Source organism: Podarcis bocagei (genome assembly GCF_964188305.1).
Source record: "Podarcis bocagei genome assembly, chromosome: 15".
In the NCBI taxonomy this organism is placed as follows: domain Eukaryota; kingdom Metazoa; phylum Chordata; class Lepidosauria; order Squamata; family Lacertidae; genus Podarcis; species Podarcis bocagei.
The window spans coordinates 36,347,812-36,370,835 of NC_138141.1; the positions used below are offsets into that span (position 1 = coordinate 36,347,812).

The window sequence follows — 23,024 nt, forward strand, 5'->3', positions numbered from 1 at the left end:
ATGCAATGGGGCTACATAGCTCAACTGGTAAAGAATGAGAATCTTAAATCTCAGTGTCGTGAGTTTGAGCCCCAGGTTGGGCAAAAAATTCCTTCACTGCAGGGTTTGGTCTAGATGGCATTTGTGGTGTCTTCCAACTCTGCAGTTCTACGATTCTATACATACATACATACATACATACATACATACATAAAAGGTAAAGGTAAAGGGACCCCTGACCATTAGGTTCAGTCGTGACCGACTCTGGGGTTGCGGCGCTCATCTCGCTTTACTGGCCGAGGGGGCCGATGTTTGTCCGCAGACAGTTTTTCCAGTTCATGTGGCCAGCATGACTAAGCCGCTTCTGGCGAACCAGAGCAGCACACGGAAATGCCGCTTACCTTCCCGCCGGAGCGGTACCTATTTATATACTTGAACTTTGATGTGCTTTCGAACTGCTATGTTGGCAGGAGCTGGGACCGAGCAATGGGAGCTCACCCCGTTGCGGGGATTCGAACCGCCGACCTTCTGATCAGCAAGTCCTAGGCTCTGTGGTTTAACCCACAGCGCCACCCGCGTCCCATACATACATACACACACATAAATACACACAGGGATAGCACATTCTGGAAGAGAGGGACAGAGAGGGGGATGGAAGGGAATTAGAGAGATGAGTTGGGGGGCTGAGTAAGAGGGGAAGGAAGGAGGAACCCATCACAGGAATGGAAGCTGATTCATAAGGATGAATGGAGTTCCATCACCAAATTACGAGTCTCCCCACAGCCTGCTGCCACCTGCCCGCTTCCTTACTTACAAACAACCCAGTGTGTGGTCCTGGCTGTCTGCATCCTCCTAAGTCTCAGTGTTGTCCTTGGAGAACTCAGCAGAGAGGATGAAGATGGAGAGAAACCTGGAATTAGTTGGTTCTGCCTGCCATTGGCTTCGGCTACAGTTACTGATGATCCTACCAGTCCAGATGGGCAGCAGCCACCACTGCTTATTCTGGCTGGAAGATCTTAGGCTTCTACGGGGGCAAAAAACCCAAGAATCGATCTGACAAGCCAGAAGTCTGTCCACACCCACAATATGTATCCTTCTTAAATTTGGGTTTGGACATATTTTATGCAAGCAGGTTGTACCAAATTCCAGTAGGAGAATTTAAAACAGAAAAGCAAGCTATTCTGTTCTTCCTCTAGCATGGGGTTTCCCAAACTTGGGTCTCAGGCTGTTTGGGGACTACAGTTCCCATCATCCCTGACCATTGGTCCTGCTAGCTAGGGATGGTGGGAGTTGTAGTCCAAAAACAGCTGGAGATGCAAGTTTGGGAAACTCTACTCTGGCACAAGGCTGAGGAATCTGTGGCCCTCCAGATGTTGCTGTCCAACAAACTTCGTGACCATTGCCCATGCCGGTGGCTGCTGTAGAGGGCCATAGGTTCCCCATCCTCATGCTGGCACTAATGGAGGAACAGAGATGAAGGGAAACATCCATCTATTAACAAAGATCAAGTGCACATTGTGGAAGTGTGATTTTAAAAAAAAAAGGAAGGAGGAAAGATTGAGCGGGATTTAAACGAGAAGGATAAAAGCTCATGTTGCCATTGTCTTGGTTTTCAGAGCAAGATCTTCTCCGCCAGGAGCTGAACACCCGATTTCTGGCTTCGCAGAGTGCCGACCGCGGCGCCTCCCTGGGCCCACCGCCTTACCTGAGGACGGAGTTCCACCAGCATCAGCACCAGCACCAGCACACCCACCAACATACGCACCAGCACACTTTCACGCCTTTCCCCCACGCCATCCCGCCCACCGCCATCATGCCAACGCCGGCACCTCCCATGGTGCGTACCCCAGGCAGAAATGTGAGGATAAGTAGAGCACAACTCTCTTTGGATCTTTTTCTTTCCTATTGCAAAATAGTGATAAAATTGTGACAGTGGGGGAAGATGTCTGGGTGAAGGAAGAGATTCTGGGAGGAAGGAAGCATGCTCCTCCCGCCTTGTGACTCGGGGAATTCGGAAAGTGAGAAACGTTTGATATTTCTGGGAAGTTCTGTGTCAGAATGTAGAGGCTCCCATGCATGTGCCCCCCCTTGCCCCTTGTTTGCAAAAAAAAATGTGGAGCAGATTGAAAGTGAGGACCTAAAGCTAAACTTGAACCCTCCTTTCTAACGTAATTGCTTTCTATGTTTTGGCATGGAAGGCGGTACAGTACTGCCAATGTGGCACAGTGTGAGCGACATCAGCCCAGAGGGTTGATGGCCATCTGGTCGACTGGCATCCGAGTCTTACTTCAAACTGGCAGTGGGACAGTGTCCTCTGCTAAACTCAAAGGCAACAGAAACACTTAGCGGGTGCAAGGCAGGCTGCTCCCCTCCCCCACCGCATTTACTGGTTGGTGCCTACTGATAGAATTTATTAGAGCTCTGAAGATGTTTCAGAACACAGGTCTCTTCGTTCTGGACCAATCTTAAACTCTTGAGGAAGGACCATGGAGCAGAGGTAGAACATAATAAACTTCACAGGTTCAATCCCTGGCATCTTCCAGTTCCCCACTCCTTTCGCATCTTCCCACCATGCCAAGCTCCACACCATGTTGGAGACACCATGTTCTAGCTGCAGTGAAAAAGTAAGCAGTGAACTTGCAGAACAGGAAGCTTTCAATTAAAAGCACAGTAACTCTGCCATGTGTTGATTATTTCACACTGCTGTTCCACACTGGACATTGTGATTGCATTTTACCACCAAAATAAAAGGTCAGAAATCAGGCTTGGGGGAAGGGGAGGATGAGAAGAAAAGATTGATATACAGCCATTCGGTAATGGCATGTGCATTCTTCCAAAAAGGTGAGTGAGGAAATGATGATATTTCAGAGGGTGGTGGGACTAATGTGGAATGAACCTCAGCCTGCTGGTATCACTGCTTTGTTTGCCTAAATAAAGAGGTGGAAAAGAGGTATATGGGCCTCAGGAACCCATGGCCTTTCCCCCTCTGATAGCAAGCTCAAGTGGTGAGTGTTGGAGGACATGGAGTCCAAGTGGACTCACTGAGAAACACGAAGGAGCTGTCAGTTTGCTCAGGGAACTGCAGAGTTTGTGTACAGACACGCACACACACAGCGGAGTAAAAAAAAAAGATGCAGGCAAATGGGTGACAGATTGGAAACAAAAACATTAAATGGGAAAATGGAACAGGATGGGAAGAGGGCCCAGGGAAAATGTCCTCCTTGCAGAGAATGGCTGGCTGGAACACTGGTCAGGAGCAGTCCTGTTATATAGGGAATATATTGTAGTATTGTCTTGTTGGTCCCAATCATTCTACTTAATTTGCACCTGGAATTTTTGTTATCCAAATTGCTCCTGATCTCTTCCTGCTCTCACTGCTGTCCATACTTTCAACTCTGAACACCTGCCATTTTTAAGTATATCCTCCCCTTTCCCCACATCTCCATCGATTGCCAGTTTTTTCACCAGTTCCCAACCATTGACTGAATCAAATAAATGTATGCCCCATTAGAAAGACAACATAATGAGTTTGTGTTTTGATCCTTTTTGCAGTTTGACAAATACCCTACAAAAGTTGACCCTTTCTACCGACACAGTGTGAGTTCTTCTTACTGCCTTCAAATGTATTAATTGCTTCTTTTCCCATTGGTGGGCTGAGATCACCACTCAGATCAGTGGCAGAACATCCCATTTTCTGTTTCCCTCCTTCCCCCTTTCTGTCCATCACTCTAAAATGTCCATCATCAATATTGTCATTTGCTTTAGCTTTTTGTCTTGTGAAAGATGTGATATCTCTTAAAAAGAAAAAGCAAACTCTGAAGCTATGCCTAAATCTAGCTCTTTAATTGGGGACTGGATACTACAAAGGTTCCCAGATTCTCTCTGCTGTTTCTGTCTTCTCTGCTCATTTCAATGGCACAAGCAGATCTTTGTGACCATTTCTCTAGCTTCCAATGTGGTAATGAAGATATATGAAGTCCTGGGTTGATGAGGGATTTTTTTTGCATTTGAATGAGAAACTACCTAATTCACACTTTTTCAACTTATATGTAAACCAAAACACAGTCTTACCTTTGAAATTTGCAATTCTCTGAATTTTGCAATGCAGTTTTCCAACAAAGCAACATGTACAAGAATACATATAATATGGGGGAAGTATTATAAAAAGGTCTGTATTACTGAAAATAGCATACAAAATGCATTTTATTGGGGTACGTTGCATGTAAAAATGTCAAAACTGCATGCAAAAAAAATGTTTCTTTAGGAGAAAAACACTAAAATATTGGTTTCAAATAGCATTTTTGGTAATTTTAAAAAATGCAAAGTGCTATGAAAGATTTGTTAAATTTATATGGCCTCCCATTAGAAAAAATATCTGGGCAGCATGCAAAACTTCATAAAGAAAAATACAAAATGCAATAATGAAAACTAACGAAATAAAGTTAACAACAGCAAAACCTTCCTTCTTAGAAAGACCACATAAAAATATTTTCAGCTTACCTTAACACCACACTGAAACAGCAAAGACCTAGGGTTGATTTTCTGTAGGAATGTCCTTGCCCTGATATGAAGGTAAAAAGGTAAAGGACCCCTGGACGGTTAAGTCCAGTCAAAGGTGACTATGGGGTTGCAGCACTCATCTCGCTTCCAGGCCGAGAGAGCCGGCATTTGTCCACAGACAGCTTTCCGGGTCATGCAGCCAGCATGACTAAACCGCTTCTGGCACAACAGGCCACTGTGAAAGATACTAGAGCACATGGAAATGCTGTTTACCTTCCCACCACAGTGGTACCTATTTATCTACTTGCGCTGACATGCTTTTGAACTGCTAGGTTGGCAGGAGCTGGGATAGAGCAACTGGAGCTCACCCTGTTGTGGGGATTCGAACCACCACCCTTTAGACCACAACACCACCAAGCCCCAAATAAATTGATTCATTCAGCCCATATGATCTCCCTTCACTCAGAGGAGTAGAGCACCTCCAGGCTCATGCAAGATCCTTGTGCAGGCCTGAAGAGGCACAGCTATCTACCTTGGGGCCTTTGTGCCAAAGGAACCTTAAGGAATTGACAGCACCCTGAAAGCCAAGCTTTATGGTTGATCCAAATGGTTATACACCCTCCCTTTCTCCAATAGGTGAGAAATCACAGAAAGAATCCAAATGAGTGTTAGGTCATTTGTGTTTCTCTTTCATTGCCTCAGATGTATCTAACCTGATGGCTTGTTCCATTTCAACGGTTAACAGAGGTTAAAAGCCAGAAGATTAAAGCACTTGAAACTTTTAACTGGCATATTATTAAAAATGCATTAACCAGTGGATTTCACTTAATGGGCCAGATCAAAAGGTATTATGGTCTAAATTTGTAGGCAAAGTAGAATTGCTCTTTTTTCTTCCTTTCTTAAAACACTTGTCGGGGTTTTTACCTTCAGTTTGGAATGTGCTTTCTTAACACAAGATGCTGAAAGTGTGATTCGGGGAACTGTATGGCATCTGTATTTTTAACTATGGTTATTATGTTATTTCATTTTAAAAATGCTATTCCCCCCCCTTTTGCTGCATAATTTAAATTTATTAAATTTGCAGCCCGCCCTTCCTCCCAAAGGAGCCCAGGGTGGCAAATGTCAAAATATTAAAACAATATTTAAAAATCACGTTGAGAACAATTAAAAACATTTTTTTAAAAGTTAGGAACAATCTACAAAATGAGACCATTTAAAAATGTGGTTAATAATAATAATAATAATAATAATAATAATAATAATAATAATTACCAAACCCATCTGGCTGGGTTTCCCCAGCCACTCTAGGCGGCTCCCAACAGAATTAAGAGCACATCAAACATTTAAAACTTTCCTAAACAGGGCTGCCTTCAGATGTCTTCTAAAAGTCAGATTGTTGTTTATTTCCTTGACATCTGATGGGAGGGCGTTCCCTGTAACTGCACTTCTTGCAGTGAGGGAACCACCAAAAGGCCCTCGGAGCTGGACTTGTCCAGGCTGAATGCTGGGGGTGGAGAAGCTCTTTCAAGTATTACTAATGTACCCTGAAATGTGGGTTAAAATACTTTAATAAATAATTAAAAGTAAAAGTAAACCTCAAATAAAAGGTCGTCTACTGGGAAAACTAAAAACCTTCTAAACCATTAAAGTCTTTGTCAGCCAGTGGAAGGCAATCGTAGTGGTGGGACCAAGCTTCACAGGGCAAGGAATCTGGCCACAACTGGAGGGCCACAGTTTCTCCATTCCTGAGAGAGAGAGAGAGAGAGAGGTGATGAGGATTTTAAAGGATTAACCTAGCTACTGACAGTACCTTAAATGGCAGGTGGAAACATGTTCCCACGAGGAGACGTTCCAGTTTTCGGGAGAAGACTCCTCAGGAGTCAAGGTCTCCTCACAAATAAAGTCCTCTTCATGATGATGCCTCTCTTTTGATGACAGAAGATGGAGTTCAGCTAGGTGTGCTTCTGGCAGTTCCAGTTCAACAGCCTCAGCACCAGGCTGGAAAAGCTGTTGGGATGTATTTGTATGTCCCTTGCATCAAACTTTCTGCTTGCCTGCCTGCCTGGACTTTGGGCTGCCATTCAACTTTTCTCTTGTCTGAGCCCTCAACTGAACCCCAGTTTGCCTGGGATGGGATCTTGGACTAGCTTTGGCTGTTGGTGCTTCCTGAACTTACAGAAGCTGTGTTACTTAAAAGTTGTCCTGCAACTTGGGACCCAGCTAAGATCGGACATTGATAGCTCTCTACTTTTGTTGACAAGATGGGAATCCAAGCCTTCAGCAGTGGCAGTTCCAAGACACTCTGAAAGGTCTCCATCCTTTCCCACCATCTATATGTTAACAACCAGCATACAATGAAATTCCTAACTTCCCTTCGTTTTTGTGAACTGGCATGTTAATACAGAACAGTAAGCGTTATGGATGCTAGAGTCTTTAACATGCTCATTTTCAGTATTAAAAAGTGATTGCAACCCAAGATGCTTGCCTGCCTAATGGGTTCTTGAGAGCTCCGCTATTCAATATCATCTAATCTTGGAAACTTTTTCTGCGCCATTGGAAGTTCACGTTGAAGCTAAATAGAATTAAAAGATGGCAATGATCTATGAAAGGAGTGGGGAGAGGAACTGGGTCAGGTGGTTCAGTGAAAGCCTTAAAATTATTGCATTTTCTTAATGATGTTAATTGCAGAGAGAGAGAGAGAGAGAGATGCTTCAGTGTCCTCAGGTGCACCTCATGGAACAATACAATGAGACACACTATTGTGCTTTTTTAGATCTTTGTCTCAGGCAGGCATCATGAGCCAGTGGAATACGTACATTTGCACAGGAATTGCACTGAGATTTTGTAGAAAAAGGCCTCATCTGTTGGCCAAAGGCTTTTCCCAAGCCAAACTGCTGTAGGGCAATTCAGGAAAATTGACGAAGGGGCGTAAGGGCTCTGGGATGCTGCCAGAGCCCTTGCACTGCCTTCTCACAGCTGGGTAAGCTCATGACTGCAGCTTTGCACAGGTATGGGGAGGGGGAATAAGTAAATGGAAAATGAGTTTGCTCTGCTCTCCATTTATTTATCCCACCCCACCCCCATGCAAAGCTGCAATTGGGTAAGTAAAATAAGCATAAGATTCAAACTACCTTTGTGTATGTGATTTTTGTGTGTGTGTGTGTGTGTGTGTGTGTGTGATATTTGTATGGGTGGGCAGGAGGTTGTGCCCTCTGGCTGCACCCACTTTTGTTTTGACCACACTACTATTGGCATGCATCCCGCATTGGATTCTGTTAACGTCCTAACCATGCCTTGTGGTGAATGTTGGGTAGGGCCACCACTCAGTGGTTGAACACATAACTTGCATGCAGAAGGTCCCAGGCTGAATCTCTAGCATCTCCAGACAGAACTGGGAAAGACTTCGGTGTGAGACCCAGGAGCTCAATGGAGCCAAGGGTTTCACCAGAAAAGGGCAATCAAAATGATCAAGGGGATGGAGCAACTGCCCTCTGAGGAAAGGTTACAACATTAGGGTTGTCTGAATTTACAGAAAGTACTAAGAGGAGTAAGAGGAGACATGATAGAAGCTTATAAAATTATGCTCTCTCAGAACCTTAGAACTCACAGACCATGAAATAAAGTTGGAAGACTCAAACCAGATAACAAATTCCTTCTTCACACAGTTGAGCTGTGGAATCTGCTCCCACAAGAGTCAGGGGTGACCCCCAACTTTGATGGTTTTGAAAGAGGATTAGACCATGCTATCTGTGGCTATGTTCTACCTCCACTGTTGAAGGCTGAATTCCAGTTGCTGAAAACCACAGACGGGGAAAGTGCTGTTGCACTCAGGTCATTCTTGCTTATCCCAGAGGCATTTTATTGGCCACTGTGAGAAATGGCCTGATCCAGAAGGCTCTTCTTACAGTCTCATGACTCAATATTAAGGCAGCTTCCTTTGTTCCTGTACTTTAACTGCTACAACTAATGCAATTGACAATGAGATCACGTTTCTGCTCCAGTACCTTCCCATTGCATCCTCTCTCTTTTCTGTAATGCAGTATTATAATACAGTATAATAATAACCCTCACTATAAAAATCCATTCTGAGACAGCTCTCTACCCCTTACGCTTTCAAATAATCTGTTCTTTCCACACAAATCTGTTCATCTTGTCGTCTAACATTTTGTGAATGTCCATTATATCCCTTATTCATTGCTGTTGTCAGATGCCTTTGTCTTTTTCCTAGGCTTATCGCCACCTCCTTTACCAAGTACCCAACATCAGTGGTCCAGCATTGATTTTTATGCAGTTGGATCACTGACTGATTAACAGCAGCAATCATGTGAACTGCATAATTCATAAACTGCCTCTGTGTCTCTTTTGCTTTCTTCTGAGTTGAAATTGCATGACGTGCAATTAGAAAATGTGTGTGGGGTCCTTTGATGATGTTATCCTCCCTTTGTCACAGTTATTCCACTCGTACCCTCCTGCTGTATCAGGGATCCCTCCAATGATTCCTCCAACTGGTCCTTTTGGCTCACTACAAGGGGCGTTTCAACCCAAGGTAAATTGTAAATATGTTTTTTGTGTGTTGTGTAGGCTCTTTCCTATTATGGACATGTGTCTTGTGGCTTTGTGGTCTCTTGCAGTCCCAGGTGTATTCGTGAGGAGCAGCACTTTTATTTGTCTTGGGCCTGCATGGGGAATCTGCAACCCTCTAGATCAGCAGTTCTTAACCTGTGGGTCCCCAGATGTTGTTGGACTACAACTCCCATCATCCCTGAGCTCTGGCCTTGCTAGCTAGGGGTGATGGGAGTTGTAGTCCAACAACATCTGGGGACTCATTAATCGCTGCTCTAGATGCTGCAGGACTTCAACTCTCATCATCCTTCACTGTTGGCTATGCAGGCTGAGGCTGGTGGGAGCTGTAGTCCAGCTGTAGCCTGGGGGTCCAAATGTTCCCTATCTTTGGTTTTGGAGATGGCTCTGCTGGGAGAGATGAATGAGTCATTTCCTCCCTAGGTCAATGCGGGGCACAAAATCCCAGAGTTTCCTTTGAGATTGATTGGGACTGAAACTCTCTTGGGGATGATGGGCAAATCAGTTGAAAAGAGCTCTGCATGTGTTCCCTTGATTCACTCTCATTTACTGAGGTGGCAGGGGAGGCAGGGGTTGGGTGGAGAGGTATGTTGATGCTGGCTTTCCAGTAGGCTTCCAGGTGCTGGTTCTTGCTTTAAAAGCCCTATATCAAAGGTGTGGTGTAGTACCTCGGGTCCTTACTGGACTGCAGTCACCATAATCCCTAGCCATTAGCTATGTTCGCTGGGGATGATGGGACTTGGTTTCCAAGAACATCTGGATAATCACAGGTTCTCCACTGATTGGCAAAGTCTCAATAAACATACCGTGGAAAGTCTACACTTCTTGGTGATGTTGGCCCAGTTAGAAAAACTATTGGGCTGTTTTGCCATTACATTTTCAATGCGATCACTGATTGACTAGCTAGCTTTGCACAGAAGAACCAAAATCTGGTAGAGTGGGGGCATACTTTGGGCTGAAGCAGTGGCCTAGAATTAGCAGTAAACAAAATTAGGCAGTAAAACTTCCCTGGGGGCATTTTAGGAGCCCTGAAAAAGCATCTTTTCATCTGAAAATGTTCACTTATGAACATTTGATGCAATCTTCCATTCTTTCATTTTATATCTTGCCTTTCTTCTATCATGGAACTCAAGGTATTCAGGGATGTTCTAAACTGTTTGTTTCTGCTCTTTTATACCAGGTATTGTATTTCTCAGCTCAGGGGTAGACTGACGTCAGTCTTATACATTCTGCTTAAGGAACTGCAATCCTCATTGTTCACCAGTGTATTTTAAATTTAATCTTTTGAGGCTCGATGTTGAGCTGTGTTTGTCCAATCTGAAAACTATCCCCGCTCCACCACTCAAGCTTCTTAAATATGTAGATTGTGGTTCATTAGCAAAGGTCCTCATATGTATGATAATTAGGCTATTAAGAATCCATTTGAGCTTAACCAGCTACTAGTATGTGGCTGCGTGTATGTGTATGGTTGTTGTTTTTTAAATGTTGTGTGGGGCTCTTCGCAAGTCAGGTTTTTTACATTCTCATGACTACATTATAAATCTCTATTCTAGAAAGACGGTTTTGGTGATTCTTACTTTGTGAATGGAGACATCTGCCTCTACTGATGTCAAAATCAACAGTTTGGGATTGATGGATTATGTGTTCCATCTGTTTCAAACCCTTATCCACATTCTCAGTCAGATTGCCAAGACCTTCAGCCATTTTCTGGGAGAGGACAGTTGGCATCTTCTTGGCCACTGTGATAACAGGATGCCAGGCTAGATGGGCCTTTGGTCTGATCCAGCAGGGCTCGTGGTCTTATGTTCCCCTTTCATTGGCTTTCTATATGCCCCAACGTTCTGCTGTTTCCCAACACTTGAAATTATTTCAGTACCCACAACTACAGCCAGCTGTCTGGATACGAGCTGCTTCCCCTTCTCTCTGACCCTTTTATTGGTGCAAACCCAAATTGTTCACTGTTCAGCTGCTGTCCCTCACACTGTCCCTCTGTAGCTTGGATTTTTATCCCAGCAATATTCCATTTGACTCCCCTTTCCCAACCCCCACCTCCAGCTTGGCATTCCCTCCCTTCTCACCTGCTTCTCACCTGCACTATCAGTGAGCCTGTATTTTTTATTATGCTCCTTGCTTCTGTGTGAATGGAAGGCCATCAGCTCTGGTTGGAATCCACTTCCCATCCTGCTGAATGGCTATAGGGTTGCCATACGTCTGGGAAATTTGTATGGGATACCCTGAATACCACATCCGCGAGCAGTGTCCGAGCAGAATTTGGCGAAATGTCCGGGAAAATCCATACGTATGGCAGCCCATGTTGGCTGTTTTGTTTTTTGCCAATTTTCCTCAGAAAGAGCTAAGAAATGTTCAATTTCTTTGTGATTTTGCAAAAGAAAGCTCCACAACTTTGGCCAAAAAGCCCTAGCATAGGAGGTACTGTGGTAGGTAATGCTGGAAGTTGTGGTCCAGGAGATGCTGTCAGAAGCTACACTCAGAGTGCTTCCAGGGGACTCCTAGTGGTTCAAGGGTATATTTACTTTCGGACCTGGAAAATAAATAAGCAAGGCACAGTGTGAATAGTTTTGAGGGGTGTGTGTGTTGCAGTGGGTACTCTGCAGCATGCACTATCACCTCAACAGAGGGAGGATGCTTGTCCCTTTGCAGAAGCAACACCTGAGAATTGAAAACCTGTGAACACAACATAGTTTGTCAGGTTAGAAAAGAAGAAACTGATAGAAGACATGTGTGCATCTTATTAGCTTGCATTGTGCAATAGTGAGAGAGTGATGGGTTTTTCGCCAGTTAAGGCTGTTCAATGACATCTTGTAACACACAAAAAGAACAGATTTGAATACTCACAAATATAACAGGAAAACATGGTGAAACTTGAGAGCCAAGATCTCATTTTCTAAAGCTAAACAGATCTATGACTCATTTAACCTAAGACTGTCTTTAACCTAGGACAGAAATTATGACTCTGTGTGCACCAAGGCAAGGCACTCTGGAAATGACATTTCTGAGTACATGAAACTGTAGGTTTGGAACCTTGACCCTCCAGATTTTTCAGGACTCCAACTCCCATCATTCCTGATCATTGTCCATACTGGCAGAGGCTGATGGGAGTTGTAGTCCCTATATCTGGAGGGCACCAGGTTTCCATCTCTGCTGTAACTAAATGAATAGATGGATAAATACTCTTCAGTTCCTTTCTTTTTTTATGGAGACCCTCACTTACTGCCTAACTAATTCTTTTGAGGTCTTCTAAAAGTTTAAAAGTTTGCACATAAATTTACACTGCCGTTGTTTCTGTGTATGTGACATTTGTAGACTTCGAATCCTATTGATGTTGCAGCGAGACCTGGAGCTGTTCCACACACCCTACTGCAGAAAGATCCCAGGGTAAGTTCTAAAATGTTACAGCCTCTTCAAACCAAGGGCCATTCAACCATTGAATGATGAATGAAGCTGAGGTGGTTATCCTAACTCCACCTTTTATTGCTATTTGTAAGGTAAAGGGACCCCTGACCATTAGGTCCAGTCGTGGCCGATTCTGGGGTTGCGGCGCTCATCTCGCTTTATTGGCCGAGGGAGCCGGCGTTTGTCCGCAGACAGCTTCTGGGTCATGTGGCTTCTGGGTCATGTGGTGAACCAGAGCAGCGCACGGAAACACCGTTTACCTTCCCGCCAGAGCGGTACCTATTTATCTACTTGCACTTTGACGTGCTTTTGAACTGCTAGGTTGGCAGGAGCAGGGACCGAGCAACGGGAGCTCACCCTGTCATGGGGATTCGAACCGCTGACCTTCTGATCCTAGGCTCTGTGGGTTAACCCACAGCGTCACCCGCGTCCCTTATTGCTATTTGATCTGAGCTTAAATTGAGAAAGTGTGGAATTTGGAAAACATAAAGCACAGGGTCTAACTTTCATGGTCCTTAAGTGGACTGGCTGTGAGTAGGAGTGCACAGGGTGTGACAGATAACCTGAGGGTGCCAGAGAGCATAAGACTATAGTATCAGGACCACAGATAGTTCCAAGCAGACAGGGTGTTGTGATTACATCTAGAGCTCAGCCGAGGTGTTTCATTGCTCTTGGACCAGTCTTCACCTCCAAGACTCCACCCACATCCAGAATAGCAGAAAGGCTTAAAGGTGTAGACTTCTGACCTAGAGGCTCTTACATCTCAGCCTTCTGCATTTCTTTCAAAGGTTTTGCAGGCTTTGAAAAGCATAATGCTCTTGGGAGACTGTTTCTTATGGGTTTCTGCCTCCAGGGGTTTCTGCTTTAGGGAGAGGGTCAAGGTTGACACACTTCAGCTCAGGTTCAGTGTTGAGGCCTGGGTTTAGGTTCAGCACTTCCACAGTTGACACTTTTTGTCCTCCAGATGTCTTCAAGTCAGGGTCAGGATGATGATGTTAGCCATCCTCGATGTGGAGCACCTGACCATGTATGGTCTTGGGAAGACTCATTGACACCTCTAATTAAATGACGTTTCAGGTAGCAGGGTTAGAAAAGGCCTCTTCTTGTGACCCAAGAGGAGCCCTCCCATTCAGCATGGGTTTGAATGGATTTGAGGGGGTGGGAAGGGAGTCGAAAAGTATTTTTGTATGAATCCTTTTTATCCACATTTGTTCCAGTGTGAAAATCTGCACCACAGAGCAACCAGTCTATACCAGTCTGTATCATTTGACTTGCTTTTTTATAATTGGGTGACTCGGAGCTGGTTTTAAAAGAGGAGGGGTATGTGCAGTCCAGCATTAACCACAGTGGAGTCCTCCAGGTGTTGCTGAGTGAAGTCTCCTATAATGGTCAAAGATGTTGGAAGTTGAGGTCCAACAAAATTGTGGTTCACTCAAACTCCTATCAGACCCCTCATAATGTTCAGGAATGATGGAAGTTATGGTCCAACAAAATGTGGGAGGGGGGTTTGCTCCTCCTGTTGTAATAGTTACTGAATTTTTTTCTGTTAGCAATTGTGTGTGGAAAAGTAAGCCTCTTCCAAAATACTGCCCTCCTCTATATCTTCAAAAGGTCCATCAAAAGGTCACTTAAAAAAATTACTGCATTGTTTCCTATTTTACAGTGCTAAATTGAGTGAATTAGCAGGCAAACTCCAGGTCAGAATGCCTCTTGGGGGCCATGTTTGGTAGGTTGTCAACACTTGGAAGCATAAATCCTGCAGAGCAGAGCGGGGGAATCTGTGTCCTTCCAGATTTTGTTGGCGCAGAGATGGAAAGGAGTGAACGTGGAAGTAATTTACCCTTAAGATCAGGTATGGGGGACCTGCAGCCCTCCAGATGTTGCAGAACTACAACTCCCATCAACCTCAATGACCAGGGGTGATGGGAGCAGCAATTCTGCAACATCTGGAGAGTAAAAACCTCCCCACACCTGGTCAAGATGAAGCAACATGCCTGCTAAGACTTTGAAAGAGACTACAAATGAAATGAAAATGCTAATATTTTAATTTCCACTCTCCCAAGTGAAGCAATGCAAATTAGATGAGCAACTGTTTGAGTGGCAAGGTTTCCTTTATTGACTTTCCCTCTTTCTTTCTCTTTGCAGTTGACAGATCCCTTCAGACCTATGCTGAGGGTAAGAAGGCCACTAAGTCTTGGTTGACCTCTGTCTGTCTGTCTTTCCCATCATTCCTGACCACTGGTCCTGCTAGCTAGGGGTGATGGGAGTTGTAGTCCAAAACCCTGCCCTAGGTGCTGGGGGGTGACTATTGCCTTCATATCTTGCTTTTTGGCTTCCAAGAGGCATCCCGCTGGCCACTGTGAAAAGCAATATGTAGGGCTAGATAGGCTTTTGGTCAAATCTGGTAGGACTCGTATTACATCCAGCTTAGCCTCATAAGGAAAGAGGTTGAATGTGGAAGACGAGAGTGAAACTTGGAATAAAGAGAGCTGCTTGGTTATTAGGCCATTTTGAAGGTTGTATATCCAGTTGGAAAGAACTGATGACATACATACATACAAATATGCATATGTAATTTTATTTGTATGCCACCTTTCCATTGTTAAAACCATTCTGAAGGTGGCTTACAACATGAAAAAATGCATAGTTACAATGTAACAAATGTAGTCAGAAATAATAAATAAAGCATCCAAAAATACACAATCAAATTGAACAATTTCCACAAAAATCACAATAAGATCTAAAGATTAAATATACCAAAAAAAAATATCAATATCAGCAACAACCCCCTTCAAACAATACCCCAGCCCAAGGGTCTGTTCAGCAGCCTCAGCTTTTGTAGATGGAGTCAGTCAGGAACCTGCCCTCCCAGGTGGGAAAAGGCCTGCAAGACAGGCAGCAGGTCTTCCAGGACTCATAGCTAAGATTATGAGAACTTGAGCTTGCCTTTCTCAAGGGTACACTGAGTAGAATTGCAATGTCAGGATATGGAACATGAATGTATCACCTTTCTGGAAAAGGCAGAAATGTGCAGATGCACCCCATTCACAAAATTCACATTTTTGCCAGGTCCTTATAAAAGTGTGCTTATTGCATCCCCACAACAAAATGTTTAACTACTGAAGACTTGGATTTTAGTGTATTTTTGGTCTCTGTGGCAGCCGCCCAGAGTGGCTGGGGAAATCCAGCCAGATGGGTGGGGTACAAATAAATTATTATTATTATTATTATTATTATTATTATTATTATTATTATTATTATTATTATTATTATTATTATTATTATTATTATTATTATTATTGGAGCGTGATGTTTGCAGTCAAAAATTTGCCACATTGATACAGTAAAGTCGTCTCACTGGGACTTTGACTTGAGTATATGTGGAACGCCATTTTAGGATAGGGTTCCCTCTTATAAAGCAAACATGAGATGAATGCAGCCATAGAAGCACCAATCATATGCAGCATTCGGACCCATGGGAAAGTGAATTTACTGTGTCATGTAGGGGCATAATATAATTAACCTCACTAAGTAGCCAGATTCCACTTTCCCACTTACCAATAAATCAGTAAGAGCTTTACAACAGGGATCTACTGTAGACCAGTGGCACTTCAGATGTGGTTGAACTTTGATCCTCATCGTCATTGACCATTGCTAGCTGGACCTAATGAGAGCTGGAATCCCACAACAGCTGGAGGCTACAGATTTCTCATTCCAGCTTTGCAGAGTACCACTCTATGCTCACTTCTAATGTCTGAATTGTCTCCTTCACCAGCTCAGTCTGTTTCATTATTTTCTTAGCGCATGGCTTTGAAAGTGCTTGACATAGTGCAACTGAAGCAAAGCAGCTCATGGTCTGGCCAGGGCTTGGATTGGAGGAGAGATTTTACAACCATGAGAGATTTTACAACCACGAGATTTTTACCATTTTAAGATTCATAATGGAAGAAAGGCAGGGCATTTAATGTAAAAAGTAATGGCTGTTAAATGAGAAGAGGCTCAGATCTTACTGTTATGGCTAAGTGGTGTCATTTTCATAGCCTCTTGTGTTTTTGCTTCTTTTACAGAAACCAGGAAAATGGTGCGCTATGCATGTCCATATTGCTTGGCAAATATACCATCATCAACAGAAAGTGAAGGTGAGTCCCTTTGGACAAGTGAAACCTTCTTAAGGGAATACAAAGGAGCATGTTTAGGGGGAGGGGCCAAAGCTACACAGCCAGAGCATGTGTTTTGTATAGTAAGGTGCAATGTCCAGTCCTTGGCATCTTAGTTTAGAAAGATCACATAGCAGATGATGGAGAAGACCCTTTGCTTCCCAACAGCCACTGCTAGTTAGAGCAGAGCTAGGTAGTCTGACCTAGTCTAAGGTAGCTCTTTATGTTCCCCTGTATTTTGCTCATTATTGATTTATTTATAAAAAATATTTGTATGCTACTATTAAAAAAAAATAATCAAAGCAGTTTACCTCAAACATACATACAATAAAAGCCGTGTAAAAAATTAAAATCAAAGATCAACTCTTACCCACAGATATTTTCTTAATTCCACGCATAAACTTGGTGGCATAGAAAAGTTTTCAGCAGATGTTTCAAGACTAAAACCAAAGCTATCTGCTTAATCTCTGTTGGCAGAACATTCCACTGGGCTGGGCCAATGTCTTGTTCATGATTGTGGTTTGTTTCCTGTTTGTTTTTCCTATTACAGAAACAGATGCAATCAGATCCCCATAAACTGGATTTTGGCCTGAAACCTGAATTTCTGAGTCGGCCACCAGGTCCTAGTCTCTTTGGGGCCATCCACCATCCCCATGACTTAGCTCGGCCCTCCACTCTCTTCTCTGCAGCCAGTGAGTATGCATATCACTGATCCATTATTGAAGAACATAGTACAAGCCTTCTGGATCAGGCCAAAGACCCACCTAGTTCTGCGTCTTGTGGTGGCCAAGCCGATGCCTGTGAGGAAACTCACAAGCAGGACCCAGTCACAAGAGCCCTCGGCCCTCATGCAGTTTCCAGCAACTGGTATTCAGAAGCATTGCTGCCTCTAACAGTGGAGGCAGAAGATAGCCATCATGGCTAGTAGCCTTTGTTAGTCTTGTCCTCCACGAATTTGTCTAATCCTATTTTAAAGCTGTCCAAGTTGGTAGCTGTCACTGCCTCCTTTGGGAGCAAACCATATGTGCTGTGTGATGAAATAAAAGGTGGAAAAGGCAAGTAAGGAATGTGGCCAGTCTTCTCAGAGCAATTCTGAAGGAAAACCGAAAGGACTCCTGACTATGAGTCCTTGGGGATGCCTGAAGCTGTCTTCGTCAGGAAGGATCAGGCTGGAATTTCAGGACCCTGGATAGCTCCAAACAGGCAAATCTTTCCAATGATTCACTGCTCCCCTCCACTTCCAATTGGAATCAAGTGTGGATGAGAGTGGGCCCACACCCATAGTCACACCCTTTCTGCAGAGCCTCACCACCCTCTACGTGTGGGGAGCTGAATGTTTGCCGCAATGAGCGTTCCAAACTTGTGCAGACTCCCCATGCAATTTCAGAACCATGCATAACCATGGCTTAAAAGCTGGTTATCCCAAGGATCTACAATGTGCCATGCGACTGCAGCATCCCTGGCAGAGGGCAGTCCAGCCTCTGCTTAAATACTTCCAGCAAAGGAGTCTCTTGAAAGCCTCCTGTAGAGAGACATGCTGGAAGTCTCCCAATGACACATCTGCATGGGATCAGGTGACAAGACCAACACAGCATCTGGGTGACCCAAATTTGGAATACAATCCTAGTTTTGCCAGAAACACCCGTGTATAGCATCCAGTGAAAATAAACACATTTGTCAGCAATTTTTCATCAAACTGTTTACTGGGCTACAAGGGAAGGTCTCGATACAGTGGTTCCTTGGGTTACAGACGCTTCAGGTTACAGACTCCACTAACCCAGTAATAGTACCTCAGGTTAAGAACTTTGCTTTAGGATGAGAACAGAAATCGTGCTCCAGCAGCGCGGCGGCAGTGGGAGGCCCCATTACCTAAGTGGTGTCTCAGGTTAAGAACAGTTTCAGGTTAAGAATGGACCTCCAGAATGAATTAAGTACTTAACCTGAGGTGCCACTGTATACAGTATACCCCTCAGTTCTAGAAGACAGGACCTGCTTGCAGCATTGTGATACTTTGGCATTATGCATCTTTTCTGAACCCGCTATTCAAGTGTTGTTTTATTTTTGCTTTTGAATTTGTCCTGATAGGTGCTGCCCACCCAGCCGCACCCCCTTTTGGCCCTCACCCCCATCACAGCAACTTCCTCAACCCTGCTGCTCATTTAGGTAAGTAGGCATTACCAACTTGTAATAAGCTGCCAAGCAACTGTGGCGATCGGCCCATCACCTTTGAGAGCATTTTTTTTCATGATTTAGTGCAGAAGGAGCCAATACGATGCCGTCCGGATGTTGCTGTACATTAGCTATGCTGACTGGGACTGAAGGGAGCCAGAGTGCATCAGGACGTCACAACATGGGCTCACTCTAAGACCCCATCTGCACCATACAGTGGTACCTCGGGTTACAGATGCTTCAGGTTACAGACTCCGCTAACCCAGAAATAGTACCTCGGGTTAAGAATTTTGCTTCAGGATGAGAACAGAAATCGTGCTCCGGCAGCGCGGTGGCAGCAGGAGGCCCCATTAGCTAAAGTGGTGCTTCAGGTTAAGAACAGTTTCAGGTTAAGAACGGACCTCCGGAACGAATTAAGTACTTAAGAGTTTTTAGGGGTTTTTGAATGTCTTCTGTAGATTTTCAATTTCATTGTTCCGTATGGGACAATGACAATAAAGATATTGTATTTGTATTCGTAACCCGAGGTACCACTGTATATTTAAAGCAGCATCATACCACTTTAAACAGGCATGCCTTCCCCCCAGAGAACCCTGGAAGCTGTAGTTTAAGGGTGCTGAGAGTCATTAGGAGACCCCTATTCCCTTCACAGAGATACAACTCCCAAAGTGGTTTATCAATCCCACCCCCCTATTTAAATGCCGACAGTGAAGGAGATCGCACCCTCTCCAGAGGCCACCAGTTCTCATCAAATAGCTCTTATAATTAGGAAATTTGTCTGAGTGTCCAGCTATTTCCCTGCAATCCTAGTCCTGGAAATTCTGCTTCATCTTCTGCATTTCAGCCCTGCAGATACACTTCATGGGGGTGGAGGCATCTCGTGACATTCACATATTCAGGAGTGCTATTATATTTATATTATTTCCACGTCGTTCTTCAATTCACAGTCATTTGGGCAGCACCTTAAAGAAGGGAGTGAAACAAAATGCACTTTTTTAAAAAGTGCCAAAAGAGGAAAAAATACCCAGCAGGGGAAAAGAGGCAGGTGTGAGGATTATATATATCTGAAAGGCCAAAGGTTCCGTGCAGCTGCTGTAGGACTACAATTGCCCCTCTTTGGGAAAGAAAAAAATCATGAGTTTTGCCGGTAGAATCAATAGGAGAACCTTTGCCTGGTTTAAACAATCCCTGGAATTCCCCCCTTCCTCCCCCTGCTCTATAATAAGGCTGAAAGAGATTTTTGGGAGCATGTATGTGGAGGGGGGAGAAGTTTCTGTTGTGCAAGAGTAAATCCTTGTGCTAATGGAATGAGTGCACTGGAAACTGCCCAGGGTTTGTTCCTGACTGTAGCTTATTGTTATGTGTGAACGAGGCCTTTGCTCTTTAGTGAGAGTGCACACACATATTCCACTTTTGACATTTCAAAATCTGCTGTTCCTCCTGGGAAACAAGCAGAGTGGAACTCAAGGGATATAAGCATTATGAGACAATATTGGGTGGAACTGGGGAGAGGCCGCTTCTTTCTTATATTGGGGGTTATGAGGCAGGACACAGGGATGAAAATAGGGCTTCCACCCTAAAGGAATCACCTACCCAAATTATCCATGGGTGACCCTGGGAAGAATGCTGTATCCACCTAAATTTTAATTGGAATATACCCATTGACCTATATTGACCATGTCCATCAATGTCAATGGGTCTATTCTTGAATCGAGCTAGCATTGGATAGATCAGGCTTCCTCAACCTTGGCCTTCCAGATGTTTTTGGCCTACAACTCCCATGATCCCTAGCTAGCTGGACCAGTGGTCAGGGATGATGGGAACTGTAGTATCAAAACATCTGGAGGGCCGAGGTTGAGGAAGCCTGGGATAGATCATCGTGTTTTCTTTGTAACACACATCTAGCCACAAATGCTCCATCATAGGTAACGCCCTTCCCATTAGTCTCTTTCCATTTGGTTTCAGAGACATTTAATCGGCCCACGACGTTCACCAGCCTTGCAGCCGTGAGCGGCAATGCCTTCGGGGGACTCGGGAACCCTGCCGTTAGTGAGTAAATTCTCCCAGCTGTGGCTGTGTTTGGTTTGCATTATCATCAAGGATGCTAACCCATGGCTAATTGGTGTCCCCCCAAAAAGAGAGGACTGCCTCTGTTTCTCAAAACCCTTGGGCCTCCTGAAACCCTCTTCCTTGGCCTAGTTCTCACAGGTATGGAGAACCTGAGTCTAGGGCAGGTATGAGGATCTTAATGGCCCTGCAGGCAGCGCTGGACTCTCAGCATCCTTGACCACCCTCTTGACCATGCTGGGTGAGCTGGTAGGAGTTGGGAGTCCAAGAAGTTATAGAGTTATAGGCATAGGTTCCTCACTCCTGCAGCACTTCAGACTATATGTGGGGGGCTCAACATGCATGCATGCTCCTCTACACATACACAAGAAGTCTGCTGCACATAGAAAAGCAGCATGTTGTCCTTTCACTTGATATACTAGCCTTCTGTATGCATGGAGCATTCATTGATGTGATGTCTTGCCTGCAGTCTGAAGTAGTGAAATTTCAAATCGTATCGCTTATATAAAAATAATAATAATAACTGAAACTGGGTATACACATGAGTCATAAAATATAAAAGAACTCACCATGTGCATTGGAGGAGCCATCACACCATAAAATCCCTTCATCAATAGTGCTGGCAAACAGTGGTCCCCAATTCACATGGTAAGTTGTACTAAATGTTAATAGGGGTAGGCTGGGTTTATTTATTTAAAGAAAACTCACCATAAAGAGAATTTTCAGAAGAGACATTACCCAAGGTAGGCTCTTTTCAGACATTGAAATGCACAGTTGAGTCCAACCAAGGCCTACTCAGAGTAGACTCACAGCCCCAAGTAGAGTGTGTTGAAGTAGCCCAGGAAAACAACTGAGGCCAAGCTATTCTGATCTAGGATATACACCTCACTCAGTTTTGCATGCCAACCCTAGGATACCAAAGGGTGATTTTTTTCAAAGAAGGGGCAATCCCATTCTGGAGAAGAATTTGTGGACTTTGGATGCTCTTGCATTATTTCTGGTGAGCTGCTATATCTTGTTTTCAGGCCTGATCCAGTCAAATTTCACCTACATCCCTAGTCCCCAAACTATAAAGGTTCAAGTAATATAGCATATATAGCACTCCTGCTTTTATGAATGTTTTGTAAATTGTGGAAAGTTCTGGTACATTCACAAGCTACTAAAGTAAAAAGTGGTCATATTTAAAAGGGCTTTTATACAATGGGATTTGCTTGCAAATCATGCTAACCAACATAGAAATCCACAACTTTTGAAAAATAGGCTTTCATGTTTCTGAAAATTATGAGATGGAGACTGGAGGGTTGTTTCCAGTGTAGGCCATTGACAGGGCTAGAATTTGTTCTACTCCCTTGAGTTGGAAAACAAATTCTAGCAAGTGGTTGACTACATTGGTCTTGGATACAGTGTGGGCAAAAGAAACAGCTAGCTGAGACAACCCAAAATCATGGAACAGGTGTTAAATTGGCTCATCTTTGATTCTGAAGAGACTCTGGATTTGGGTTTATACAAGGCCCCATCTGCACTATACATTTCAAGCAGTATCATACCACTTGAATCAACCATAGTCCCCCCCCAAAAAAAATAAATCATGGGAACTTTAGTCTGTTAAGCATGTTGAGAGTTGTTAGGAGACTCCTATTCCCCCCACAGAGCTGTATTTCCCAGAGTTCCCTAGGAAAAGGGATTGATTTTTAACCATTCTGGAAACTGTAGCTCTATGAAGGGAATAGAGGTCTCCTAACAACTGTCAGCACCCATAATAGATTGCAATTCTCAGTTTTCCTTGGGGGAAGCCATGGCTGGTCCAGTCTTGTTCCGAGTTTTCCACTGTCGTCTTCTTCTTGGTTTTGTTTTGTTTTGTTTTGTTTTTTTGTCCTGATGGGCCTTTGCCTTGTATTACTCTGTCCTTTTTTTCTGCCACTGCAGAGGTTTTTGTGATGAATGACCATTATGGTTGCTTATTTCTTAATGTATCTATTCCTTTGGTTTTCTCTAGTTGTGTCAGCTGCTCACTGTGAACAGAAAAGCCACAGTATAAGTGTTTGAAAACAAAGCGGAGTTCTAGCCAATGTTAATCCAACTCAGAGTAGACCCATTGAAAATATTGGGTATTGCTAATATTGCTAACTTGGATCTACTCTGAATGAAGTTTAGTTG

The 23,024-nt window shown here is 43.9% G+C and overlaps 1 protein-coding gene across 10 annotated transcripts in view; it reads left to right on the plus strand.

Moving 5' to 3' along the window:
• AUTS2 (activator of transcription and developmental regulator AUTS2) overlaps positions 1–23,024 on the plus strand; it is a 712,323-nt gene that overhangs the window by 682,576 nt on the left and 6,723 nt on the right. For 2 of the 10 annotated variants that reach the window (XM_081172863.1, XM_081172872.1), the window contains 9 exons: positions 1,596–1,837; positions 3,532–3,576; positions 8,930–9,025; positions 12,385–12,456; positions 14,620–14,649; positions 16,542–16,613; positions 17,182–17,323; positions 18,702–18,794; positions 20,766–20,849. In XM_081172863.1, the coding sequence (XP_081028989.1) occupies positions 1,596–1,837; positions 3,532–3,576; positions 8,930–9,025; positions 12,385–12,456; positions 14,620–14,649; positions 16,542–16,613; positions 17,182–17,323; positions 18,702–18,794; positions 20,766–20,849 (876 nt within the window). The remainder of the gene's footprint in view (positions 1–1,595; positions 1,838–3,531; positions 3,577–8,929; positions 9,026–12,384; positions 12,457–14,619; positions 14,650–16,541; positions 16,614–17,181; positions 17,324–18,701; positions 18,795–20,765; positions 20,850–23,024) is intronic. The other 8 variants (XM_081172865.1, XM_081172864.1, XM_081172866.1 and 5 more) reach the window with 7 other exon arrangements.